The sequence below is a fragment of the Anolis sagrei genome, chromosome 10 (genome assembly GCF_037176765.1).
Source record: "Anolis sagrei isolate rAnoSag1 chromosome 10, rAnoSag1.mat, whole genome shotgun sequence".
Taxonomy (NCBI): domain Eukaryota; kingdom Metazoa; phylum Chordata; class Lepidosauria; order Squamata; family Dactyloidae; genus Anolis; species Anolis sagrei.
Window position 1 is genome coordinate 2,627,697 of NC_090030.1, and position 13,031 is coordinate 2,640,727.

Genomic DNA, 13,031 nt, shown 5'->3' on the forward strand with positions numbered 1-13,031 from the left:
AGGCGGAGATTTGCATTGCACAACTCTAAGGCAGAATCATGGCCACCGTGCGTATCAAAATATTGTTGATCTCCCAAATCTCAGAAGTTGTGAGCTGGGCTGTCTGTTTATGTGTGCATTTTGTTTCCATACATAATAATGAAATTAAGGGATGTCATGGCACCAAGCAACTGCCCTGTCGACCCCTGCAAACCAGCCAGGCGAAATTAAAACAACAGCCATCATCATTTCATGGGAAATCGCTTTAATCTTGTTTAGGAAAGGCATCGGTTACCCAAAGGGTGAGTCACAGTGTAAGTTCTCCAGAGGAGTCCTTGCCTCCTGAGCAAAGCCTCGCTCAAGGCTTAGCAAAAGAACAACAAGAGGAAGCCCCGTATCTGCCCAAAGGCTACAAGAGTTCTTCCCGTATCCAAAAACAGACAGAGGCCTCTTTCAGAATCAGAAATTTGATTTAGGTGCTGGCGGGAAAGAAGCATGGATGTAAGTCGGCCTCAATGTTGGTTGACACCTGCAATAGCTTTGCAAAGATTGTGCCTCTCCTCTCAGGCTCCTGGGGGCATCGTCTTCAACGCTGGTGCATTCCGATCGAGAGAAACGCCTCCAAAAGGTCTCCAGCCAAAGTATTAATCTGTCCCCACTTGAAATGCCATTCCGTAAAGGGCACCTTTGTCACAGTGCAGAACTGTGTCGTCTTTGGTGGAGAGGAAGGTCTCCTAAGAGAGTAGCTTGGACAACGGGGTCCTTTGGGGTTGCAATGGGGACCTCCGCTGAGATCAAGAGCAAAAGAATATCATTGTCATCTGGAAAAGCTCTTTAAAAGAATAGTGATGATGATAGTGATTTTTAAAAAATGCTTGAATGTGCTTTCTTGGGTACCTCATACCAAAACAATATCAAATCATCGAAGGTTTTCGTAGCCAGAATCACTGGATTGCTGTGAGTTTTCCGGGCTGCATGGCAATGCTACAGCAGCATTCTCTCCTGATGTTTCACCTGCATATGTGGCTAATGGCATCTTCAGAGGTGTGTTGGAAGTGAAGGAAGTGGAAGGAGCCCAAATAGCTCAAAGCTGGTGAGGTGTGTGGATGCATGTCGCCATGGGCCTTCAACCCAACTCCAACTTATGGTGAATCTCTTTTTGTGGGTTCAGTTTGCACAACCTGGACATTGAATGGGTGCAATTGTACAATGTTTACCTCAGTGTTAATAATACATTGGCACATCCAGTCATTGGAATAGTAGCCGCAGGAGCTGCATTGTGGCTCTTTTGGATGGAAATGGATAGGAGTCAACCACAAAGGAGCCCAAAGCTGGTGAAGTGTGGGTATGCATGTCGCTATGAGCTTTTAAGCCAACTTCTCCAAGTTATGGTGACCCTCTTTTGAGGGGGTTGTTTGCGCAAACTGGGCGTTGAACGTGTGCAGTTGTACCGCATTTGCTTCAATGTGAACAATACAATGGCACATCCAGCCATCAGAATGGCCGAGGGGTTGACCACCAAGGAGCCCAAAGCTTGTGAGGTGTGTGTATGCATGTCACCATGGGCCTTCAAGCCAACTCCAACTAATGAGGACTATCTTTGTGTGGGTTCAGTTTCCACGACCTCGACATTGAATGGGTGCAATTGTATGGTGTGTTGCCTCAGTTTTAATGATACAATGGCACATCCAGCCATCGGAATGGCCGAGGGGTTGACCACCAAGGAGCCCAAAGCTTGTGAGGTGTGTGTATGCATGTCACCATGGGCCTTCAAGCCAACTCCAAGTAATGACTACTTTCTTTTTATGGGTTCAGTTTGCACAATCTGAACATTGAATGGATGCAATTGTACGGTGTTTGCCCCGGTGTTGATGATACAATGGCACATCAAGCCATCAGAGTGGTAGAGGGATTGACCATCAAGGAACCCAAAGCTGGTGAGGTGTATGTATGCATGTCGCCATGGGCCTTCAAGCCAACTCCATGTAATGACAACTTTCTTTTTATGGGTTCAGTTTGCATGATCTCAATATTGAATGGGTGCAATTGTATGGTGTTTGCCCCAGTGCTGATGATCCAATGGCACATCCAGAATGGTAGAGGGGTTGACCACCAAGGAGCCTAAAGCTGGTGAGGTGTTTATATGCATGTCGCCTCTTTTTGTGGGTTCGGTTTCCATGATCTCGATGTTGAATGGGTGCAATTGTATGGTGTTTGCCTCAGTGTTAATGATACAATAGCACATTCAGCCATCAAAATGGTAAAGGGGTTGACAGCCACGGAGCCTAAAGCTGGTGAGGTGTGTGTATGCATTTCACCATGGGCCTTCAAGCCAACTCCAAGTAATGACTACTTTCTTTTTATGGGTTCAGTTTGCACAATCTGGACATTGAATGGATGCGATTGTACGGTGTTTGCCCCGGTGTTGATGATACAGTGGCACATCCAGCCATCAGAATGGTAGAGGGGTTGACCATCAAGGAACCCAAAGCTGGTGAGGTGTGTCACCATGGGCCTTCAAGTCAACTCCAAGTAATGACTACTTTCTTTTTATGGGTTCAGTTTGCACAATCTGGACATTGAATGGATGCAATTGTACGGTGTTTGCCCCAGTGTTGATGATACAGTGGCACATCCAGCCATCAAAATGGTAGAGGGGTTGACCATCAAGGAACCCAAAGCTGGTGAGGTGTATGTATGCATGTCGCCATGGGCCTTCAAGTCAACTCCAACTTATGGCGATCCTTTTTTGTGGGTTCAGTTTGTATGAACTGCATGTTGAACAGATGCAAGAGTACGGTGTCTGCCTTGGTGTTGCTCTCAGCTGCCTGCGATGATGGGCTGGACGACAGAGATGTCTGTCCGGGCTGAGTGTCCCTCAGAGCCCGGCCCTGTCTGGACCGAGGGAGGTTCTGGCTTGCAGCCTTCTTCCCAGGCGTGACGGAAGGGGGGTGGAAGGGCCTGCAAAGCGTGGTTCCGGCCGGGGTCCTTCTTCCCACAGACCCTCAGCAGGGACTTGAGCTCCGAGCGGAAGCTGTCATTGAGCCAGCAATAGATGAAGGGGTTGTAGCAGGTGCTGCTCATGGCAAACCAGTGGCAGGCGAAGTAGAGGCCGTTGTTGCTGCGGATGGCGTTGCTGGAGAGCAAGACCAGGTAGCAGTTGAGCGGGAACCAGCAGACGGCGAAGACCGCCACCACCACCACCAGCATCTTGAGGGTCTTCTTCTTCTTGCGCCGGTGGGCGTAGTACTGCTCCAGGGTTACGTCCCCGATGGCGTTGCGCTTCCACAGCTTCTTGGCCACCGTGGCGTAGGTGGCGGAGATGACCAGCAAGGGCAGCAGGTAGAGCAGCACGAAGGTGGCCAGGTCCAGGTACTTCCAGTAGAGGTCCATGGGCCGCGGGAAGCTGGGCAGGCACACAATGCGGTTGGTGCGGTTCCTGCGGCACAGAAAAGGGGAGCAAAGCCAAAAGAGGTCAATGCAGGAAATTCTCCCTCGCTTAGCCCACTTCCTCTCCATGGCAATATCGGTGTCCTGTCAGAAGGCCAACATACTACAACTCATGTAGCCATGCCCAGGCATTGCTTTGGAAGCAGATAACACTATGTAACACAATTTTGTTCCTGCACAAACTTTGTTTTGCGGAGGCACATCCTACCCTAGCACCCCTATGATGCACTTTCCCCCGTCCTAAACTGAATGACAAGCTGGAATGTGTCCAGAGGAGGGCAACTAAAATGATCAAGGGTCTGGAGAACAAGCCCTATGAGGAGCGGCTTAAGGAGCTGGGCATGTTTAGCCTGAAGAAGAGAAGGCTGAGAGGAGATATGATAGCCATGTATAAATATGTGAGAGGAAGCCACAGGGAGGAGGAGGGAGCAAGCTTCCTTTCTGCTTCCCTGGAGACTAGGATGCAATGGAACAATGGCTCCAAACTACAAGAGAGGAGATTCCATCTGAACACGAGGAAGAACTTCCTGACTGTGAGAGCTGTTCAGCAGTGGAACTCTCTGCCCTGGAGTGTGGTGGAGACTCCTTCTTTGGAAGCTTTTAAGCAGAGGCTGGATGGCCATCTGTCAGGGGTGATTTGAATGCAATATTCCTGCTTCTCGGCAGAATGGGGTTGGACTGGATGGCCCAGGAGGTCTCTTCCAACTCTTTGATTCTATGATTCTATGATTCTATGATCCTCTCTATGGCAACATTGGTGTCCTTTCAGAAGGCCAACATACTATGACTCATGTAGCCATGCCCAGAGATTGCTTTAGAAGCAGATAACACTATGTAACACGGTTTTGTTCCTGGGTTATCAATGTCATTTCACAATTGGTTCTGTCATAAAAACATGGGGAAAGTTTATTAATTTAGTTCACAAACTTTGTTTTGCAGGAGGGACATCCTGCTCTAGCACCCCTATGATGCACTTTTCTCCATCCTAAATTGAATGTCTACCCCACTGTTTATTCTTTTTGGGTTCCTCTTAATGACATAATGTTAATGACTTAATGATCTTAATGACTTAATTTTCTTTCCTACTTCATGCAGGGTTTTATCATTTTACCTCCTCCATTTGACCTGCCCATTTAATATTGTATTAATTTGTTTTATTTATCCTATTATGCTATTGTACGTATTTTATTTTGATGTAATTTTTTGTTGTCTGCATTCTGTATTTTATATTGTTGTGTTGTATCTTTGGGCTTGGCCTCATGTTAGTGCCCCGAGTCCTCTTTGGGGAGATGGTGGCAGGGTATAAATAAAGTTTGTTTATTTATTTATTATTATTATTATTATTATTATTATTATTATTATAGCACATTTTGCTCTAGTTTTCCAATGAATATCTCATTGAGTCTCAATCCATTCAACCTAGTTTGCATCAGCCACAAAAATGAAGTTTCCAGAGTAGAACAACTACTTTCAAAGAATCAGAAAGAATCACATAACTACTGATTTTTGTGGATTTTTAAAAGTTTATACAAAAATATTTATTCCCCCCCCCCCACTTTAAAAAGCCACAACAGCAATCCCCTTGAATGTCTATCTAACAGTGTGTCTATATGACACACAATTAAATAATAATAATAATAATAATAATAATAATAATCTTTATGTATACCCTGCCACCATCTCCTCAAAGGGGACTCAGGGCGACTCACATGAGGCCGAACCCGATAATACATTACAGCAAAATAAATACAGAATGACACAAAATAACATCACAATAAAATAAGTGAAACATAAGAGTAAAATAAAATAGTGCAAAATAACAAAGTAAAAAATTAAACACAAACGGCGGGCCCAATGTACGACATAGAATAGTAAAACTCTGGATGAGATAAGAATGAAAAAGTTGTATTTGTAAGGAAGGAGCTCGTAGGGGACGGAACAGTGGAGACGGGCCTTCAGAAAGATGGGGGAGAAATGCAATATGAGGACAATGTTATGGGGAAAACAACAGGAAAGAAGTATATGGTCACTCATAGAATCATAGAATCCTAGAATCCTAGAGTTGGAAGAGACCTCCTGGGCCATCCAGTCCAACCCCATTCTGCCAAGAAGCAGGAATATTGCATTCAAATCACCCCTGACAGATGGCCATCCAGCCTCTGCTTAAAAGCTTCCAAAGAAGGAGCCTCCACCACACTCCGGGGCAGAGAGTTCCACTGCTGAACGGCGCTCACAGTCAGGAAGTTCTTCCTTATGTTCAGATGGAATCTCCTCTCTTGTAGTTTGAAGCCATCCTCCATTGCATCCTAGTCTCCAAGGAAGCAGAAAACTCTTCAAAGGCAACTCTTCAAAGGCACTCTCCAATTAACCACATCACATCAACTTAGCACAGATTTATACTATTACTTACTTACTTTAGTCCTCTTTGCAGATTAAATCATTTTATTTATTATTATTGGGCTCACTCTAAACGACTTATGAGAAGTGGAAATAATTTTGCACAGCCCTAGTAGGAATACTTCAGGAGCAGCAGGTGAGACTAGATGGCTACTAGAGTCCCCTGTAAGTCTGAAGAGTGTAGGAAATGTAATTGATTGCTGACACGCCCCCATTGTTTACCGTAGGATTGGAGTTTGCACGCATTTGCCATCCATGCAAAGGATGCCCTTTCCAAACACAGGGGTCTTTCTCTTACCCGGAAGGGATGCGCATCAGCTTCTGATAAATGGCGTGGGGCAGAGAGAAGCAGCTGGCCAGCACCCAGATGAGGATGATGCAGACCCCTCCCTTCACCAGGGACATCCGGGGCTTCAGCGGGTGCATGATCACCTGCAGAGAAAGAGAGTTGGAAGAGTTAGGAATCCTGACCCACAAATGGAGGCTGGGGAACCATTTATCAACTAATTTCGCCTTGTGACATGTCCAAAGTCTGATGCCTTCCATTGAGATGTTTTAGCTCCTGGTGAAACATCTCACCCGGAGCCACATCCTTATAGCCTTCTACCCAACTCTTGTGATCAAGAGATAGATGAATATGATGATAGATTAGATAGATAGATAGATAGATAGATAGATAGATAGATAGGATAGGTAAACAGGGCTGGTAGATAGATGAGATATAGGGCTGACAGATAGATAGATAGATAGATAGATAGATAGATAGATAGATGAATATTATTGTTATGAAAGCAAATGATAGATAGAGCTGATCAATAGATAGATTAATATGATAGATAGATAGATAGATAGATAGATAGATAGATAGATAGATAGATAGATGATAGATAGGGCTAGTAGAAGAGAGAGGATAGGGCAGATAGATAGATAGATAGATAGATAGATAGATAGATAGATGAATATTATGAAAGGTAGATGGAAGGTAGGCAGCTAGCTAGGTAGATAAGAAATAGGACTGATTGATAGATAAGGTTGATAGATTTATATGATTGGAATGAAGGTGGAGGATAGATAAGGCACATAGATAGATAAATTAGAGATAGGGCTTATAGATGATAGATAGATGACTGTGATAGATAGATAGACAGACAGATAGGGCTAGCAGATAGATAGATAGATAGATAGATAGATAGATAGATAGATAGATAGGGAGCTGGTTGATAGGTAGGCAGGTAAGGCTGGTAGACAAATATGATAGATAAATAGATACATGAATATGATAGATAGTTAAATAGATCGATAGGGCTGACAGACCGACAGATAGATGGCTGAACAAGAGAGGTGATCGATGAATGGATAGATGGATGAATGGACCTATAGATAGACTGATGTATAGTTAGACATACAGACAGATAGGAGGACTGAAAGAGAGGTGCAGATCAACAGAGAGATAGACGACAGAAAATGAGAGGTGATGGATGGAGAGATGAAAAGGTAGATCTACAAATAGACTTGGTGTCAAGTTAGTTTCCACTCATAGCAACCTAATAAGCGAGAGACCTCCAAATGCCCTGGAAATTGAGTTGCCCTGGTCTTGCAAACTAGAGACTTGCAAACTCAGGTCTTGCAAATTCAGGTTGTTGAGTCCAGCCATTGGCAAACTTTGGCCCTCCAGGTGTTTTGGACTTCAACTCCCACAATTCCTAATAGCCGTTAAGGCCAAAGTTTGCCCATGCCTGCCCTGGTATCTATTCCAATCAGACACTAGAGATTATGAGATTTTAAATCACAACAGTTTAATTTGCCGAGCAAAGCCATCAGGTCTTTCAAAGTTAGGTCTTGCAAACTCAAGTCTTGCAAATGCAGGTCTTGCAAACTCAGGTCTTTCACACTCAGGCCATTCACACTCAGGTCTTTCTATCTCAGGTCTCTCAAACTCAGATATTTCAAACTGTTCAAGCTCAGGTCTTTCACACTCAGACCTTGCAAACCAGAGTCTTTTTCACACTCAGAGCTTTCACACTTAGGTCTTTCAAACTGGAGTTGTTCAAGCTCAGGTCTTTCACACTCAGACCTTGCAAACCAGAGTCTTTCACACTCAGAGCTTTCACACTTAAGTCTTTCAAACTGGAGTTGTTCAAGCTCAGGTCTTTCACACTCAGACCTTGCAAACCAGAGTCTTTCACACTCAGAGCTTTCACACTTAGGTCTTTTAAATTGGAGTTGTTCAAGCTCAGGTCTTTCAAACTGAAGTCATGCAAACTCGGGTCTTTCACACTCAGATATGTCAAATTGGAGTCTTGCAAACTCAGGGAAGCCATGGCTCTGTTGAAGGACTCAATCCACTTGGAACATACTCTTCCTCTTTTCCTGCTGCCCTCTTCTTTGCCCAGCATTCACCTCTTTCAAACATTAGGATCATGTCAACTCCAAAGTACCACAGCCACCTCTCCATGAATTTACCCAATTCCATTTTAAAGGAAGGCATCACTCTGCTCCACAACAGGGAGTTCCACCGTTCAAACTAGGTGCCATTAGTAGTAAGGAATGGCTCAGACAGAGAAATGCTCTTCCCCCGTCACTTATTTATGGGATTCCTTACCTGGTGCCGGTCCAAAGCAATGGCGGCCAGGGTCAGCACGTAGACATGGACAGAGCAATACTGGCCAAAGCGGCTGATGTGGCACATCAGCTTCCCAAAAACCCAAGAGCTGCTCACAAACCGTACCTGGGAGAGAGGAAACCAGAAAGTGGTGCCACGTGAAAGACAGTTCTTCATTCTGTATGCACTTATTGGATTTCTGCAAAGAGGACTAAAGTAAGTAAGTAATAGTATAAATCTGTGCTAAGCTGATATATGACTGGGAAGGCACAAGTGCATATAAACATTCTCCACCAAAGCAAGGAAGAGGCATCGAATTCTGCCTGAAGTAGAAAAAGTTGACTGAATTTATACCTGAATTTTATAGGAGCCAGATTGGGGGGAGACTGATATCTCCAGTTCAGGTGGGAGAATGCTGAATCTCTTCTGGCTTTGAGTCTGAACTTTCCAAGAGATACATTTGTTGGAGATTGTGATCTCCAACAAAGGCAAGGTCCTCAATCTGCTCTGAATTTCATTTAGAATTTTCCAACGGATACTTTTGCTGGAGGCTGAGATCTCTAATGCAAAGCTGCTCTGGCTTTCAATCTGAACTTTCCAGGACCTAAATTGGTTGGAGACTGAGATCTCCAATACTGGTGAGGTCCTAAATCCGCTCTGGCTGTCAGCCTGAACTTCCAAGAGATACATTTACTGGAGAGTGAGATCTCCAATGCAAATCTGCTCTGGATTTCAGTCTGAACTTTTAAAAAGCTATACCACTATATCCAATGCAAGCAGGGTCCTGTATCTCCTCTGGCTTTCAGACTGAACATTCCAAGGGATGCATTTGCTGGAGACTGAGATCTCTTAAAGGCAAATCTCTGGCTTCCAATCTGAACTTTCCAGAACCTAAATTGGTTGGAGACTGAGATCTCCAAGGCAGGAGGGGTCCTAATTCTCCTCTGGCCTTCAGTCCACACTTTTCAAGGGATAAATTTGCTGGAGGGTGAGATCTATCCAATGTTAATCTGCTCTGGCTTCCAGGCTGAACTAGAACTTCCCAAGAAGACAATAAATGTGCTGGAGACCAAGATCTCCAGGGCAGGTGGGGTCTTAAATCTCCTTTGGCTTTCAGCCTGAACTTTCCAAGAGACTGAGTTCTCTCCAATGTCATTCCGCTCTATATTCCAGTCTGAATTTTCCAAGGGGTGAAATTAGTGAAGAATGATCTCTCCAGTGCAAAACCCCTCTGGATTTCATCCTGGACTATCCAAGACATATATTTGGTGAAGAATAATCTCTCCAACGCAAATCTCCTCTGGCTTTCAGTCTGAACTTTCCAGGACTTTCATTTCCTGAAGAGTGAGAGCTCTCCAATGCAAATCTCCTCTAGCTTTCAGTCTAAACTTTCCAAGAGATACGTTTGTGGAGACCAAGATCTCCTCCGACATCTCCTCTGGCTTTCAGTCTGAACTTTCCAAGGGATCCATCTGGTGAAGAATACTCTCTTCTATGCAAATCTCTTCTGTCTTGTAGTCTGAACTTTCCAAAGGATACATTTGCTGGAGACTTAGATCTCTCCAAGTCAAATCTGCTCTGGACTTCAGTCTGCACTTTCCAGGACCTAAATTGGATGGAGACTGAGATCTCCAATGCAGACTGGGCCTGACTTCTCCCCTGGCTTTCAACCCACACTTTCCAAGGGACAATTGGGCTGGAGATGGAGATCTCTCCATGGCTTTTAGTCTTAACTTTCCAAGAGATCAATCTGTTGAAGAATGATCTCTCCAGTGTAAATCTGCTCTGGCTTTCAGTCTGAACTTTCCAGACTTGCATTTGCCAGGAGAGTGAGATCTCTCCAATGTAAATCTTCTCTAGCTTTGAGTCTAAGCTTTCCAGGGGATTAATGCCCTGCATTTCCTCTGGTTTTCAGCCTGGGCTTTCCAAGAGAGGGCATCCTTCCAATGCCCACCCGCTCTGCCTTCCAGTCTGAACTTCCCAAGAGCTCAGTATGTTGAAGGATGATCTCTCCAATCCCAATCTCCTCTGCCTTTGAGTCTCAACTTTCCAGGAAATACATTTGCTGGAGAGTGGGATCTCTCCAATGCAAATCTGCTCTAGCTTTTAGTTCAGACTAAAAGCAGACTAAAAGTTTCCAAGGGAGACATTTGTTGGGGAGTGATCTCTCCAGTGCAAATCTGCTCTGGATTTCAGTCTGAACTTTCCATGACCTAAATGGGATGGAGGCTGAGATCTCCAATGCAGGTGGGGTCTCACATCTCCTCTGGCTTTCAGCCTGGGCTTTCCAAGGGATAAATTCGCTGGAGAGTGGGATCTCTCCAAGGCAAATCTGCTCTGGCTTCCAGTCTGAACTTTCCAGGACCTAAACTGGTTGGAGAGCGAGATCTCCAAGGCAGGCAGGGTCCAGTCTGAACTTTCCAGGACTGGACTTACAATTGCTCCAGAGTGGGATCTCTCCAAATGCACACCTTCTCTAGCTTTGAGCCTAAGCTTTCCCGGGGGTGAATGTGCTGGAGACCACTCTCTCCAGGCCAGGCGGGGTCCTGCATCTCCTCTGAACTTTCCAAAAGAGGGTGTCCTCCCTGATGTCCACCCGCTCCACCTTCTAGTCCGAACTTTCCAAGAGAGCAACCTGTTGAAGGATGATCTCTTTAACACCAATCTCCTCTGGCTTTGAGTCTCAACTTTCCAGGAGTTTAAAGTTCTGGAGAGTCCTCTCTGCAAGAGGCTGAGTCCTTCCCGCTGCCCACCTGCTCCGCCTTCCAGTCCGAACTTTCCAAGAGAGCAACCTGTTGAAGGATGATCTCTTTAACACCAATCTCCTCTGGCTTTGAGTCTCAACTTTCCAGGAGTTTAAAGTTCTGGAGAGTCCTCTCTGCAAGAGGCTGAGTCCTTCCCGCCGCCCACCCGCTCCGCCTTCCAGTCCGAACTTTCCAAGAGAGCAACCTGTTGAAGGATGATCTCTTTAACACCAATCTCCTCTGGCTTTGAGTCTCAACTTTCCAGGAGTTTAAAGTTCTGGAGAGTCCTCTCTGCAAGAGGCTGAGTCCTTCCCGCTGCCCACCCGCTCCGCCTTCCAGTCCGAACTTTCCAAGAGAGCAACCTGTTGAAGGATGATCTCTTTAACACCAATCTCCTCTGGCTTTGAGTCTCAACTTTCCAGGAGTTTAAAGTTCTGGAGAGTCCTCTCTGCAAGAGGCTGAGTCCTTCCCGCTGCCCACCCACTCCGCCTTCCAGTCCGAACTTTCCAAGAGAGCAACCTGTTGAAGGATGATCTCTCCAATCCCAATCTCCTCTGGCTTTGAGTCTCAACTTTCCAGGACTTGCATTTGCTGGAGAGTGTGCTCTCTCCAATGCAAATCTGCTCTGGATTTTAGTCTGAACTTTCCAAGAGACAAATCTATTGAAAGATGATCTCTCTAAGACCAATCTCCTCTGGGTTTGAGTCTCAGCTTTGCGGAGGACGAATGTGCTGGAGCGCACTCTCTCCAAGAGGCTGAGTCTTGCCTGCTGCCCACCCGCTCCGCCTTCCAGTCCGAACTGTCCGAGAGCTCAACCTGTTGAAGGATGATCTCTCCAATCCCAATCTCCTTTGGCTTTGAGTCTCCACTTTCCAGGACTTGCATTTGCTGGAAAGTGTGCTCTCTCCAATGCAAATCTGCTCTGGATTTTAGTCTGAATTTTCCAAGAGCTCAACCTGTTGAAGGATGATCTCTCCAAGACCAAGCTGCTCTGGTTTTGAGTCTCAACTTTCCAGGGGTTTAAAGTTCTGGAGATCCCTCTCTGCAAGAGGCTGAGTCCTGCCTGCTGCCCACCCGCTCCGCCTCCCAGTCCGAACTTTTGGGGCGAGGAGCCTGACTCGCTGACTCACCAGGGTGACGGGGGCGTTGAGGAGGGTGAGGGTGATGTCTGCGAGGGCGAGGTTGGCGATGAAGAGCCCGGTGGCGGAGGGTCTCTGGGCGGCCAGGACGTGGCAGACCAGCCCGTTGCCGAAGAGTGCCACGCCGGCCACTAGCGCGTAGGCCACTAGCAGCGCCCCACGCGCGGAAGGGCTCTGCCACTCCGCCTCATAGCGCCACGAGGAGCCGTTCGCCAGCGCCCCCACCAGGCCCTCCAGGTCGAAGGACGAGGAAGGGGAAGAGGAAGAGGAAAGGGAAGAGGAAGAGGAAGAGGAAGAGCGGTTGCGGGAGCCGTAGTACGCCGAGAATAAGGCGGCCAGGGGCGGAGGAGGGGGGCCCGGCATGGCTCCGCTGGAAGGGAGGGGGCAGCAGGATCAAGGAACCCCCCCCCCAAAAAAAACACACCGGGACCCCCCTCCCCCGCCCCTCCGCTTCAGCCCCGCAGTCAGGACACCCGCTTCTGCCGCTTCTGCCCAAGAAGGAAAAGAGAAAGAGGGAAGGAAGGAAAGCAGGAAGGAAGGAGTGGCTGTCCCTGGTGCTGAACGAGGGAAGGAGGGAAAGAGGGAGGGGAAGCAAGAGAGGAGGGGAGAGGTAGAGAACGGGGGGGGGAGAGAGAGAGAGATGGGAGGGCACGAGAGAGGGGCAGGGCAGGGCAGGGGGAGGGGTGGGTGGGTGCCTACGGAAGTTGAGGAAGAGAGGTA

General features: G+C 46.7%; 1 protein-coding gene across 1 annotated transcript; it reads right to left on the reverse strand.

Moving 5' to 3' along the window:
* Positions 1-227: 227 nt before the first annotated feature.
* Positions 228-12,688, reverse strand: LOC132763128 (G-protein coupled receptor 83-like). Its single transcript, XM_060756517.2, has 4 exons — positions 12,303-12,688; positions 8,429-8,554; positions 6,125-6,258; positions 228-3,418 (listed from the first exon to the last, which is right to left on the reverse strand). Exons 1-4 carry the CDS (start codon positions 12,672-12,674, stop codon positions 2,800-2,802), a joined length of 1,251 nt encoding a protein of 416 aa, XP_060612500.2. The 5' UTR covers positions 12,675-12,688; the 3' UTR covers positions 228-2,799.
* Between the last annotated feature and the right edge of the window lie 343 nt (positions 12,689-13,031).

Bases quoted from the DNA above. Each gene is read 5' to 3' on its own strand.
- LOC132763128 (XM_060756517.2), bottom strand. From the start codon at position 12,674: ATGCCGGGCCCCCCTCCTCCGCCCCTGGCCGCCTTATTCTCGGCGTAC. The intron at 8,555-12,302 runs GTGAGTCAGCGA...CCTCTCTCCCAG, and splicing joins TCAACGCCCCCGTCACCCTG to GTACGGTTTGTGAGCAGCTC. The intron at 3,419-6,124 runs GTAAGAGAAAGA...TCTGTGCCGCAG, and splicing joins CTGATGCGCATCCCTTCCGG to GAACCGCACCAACCGCATTG.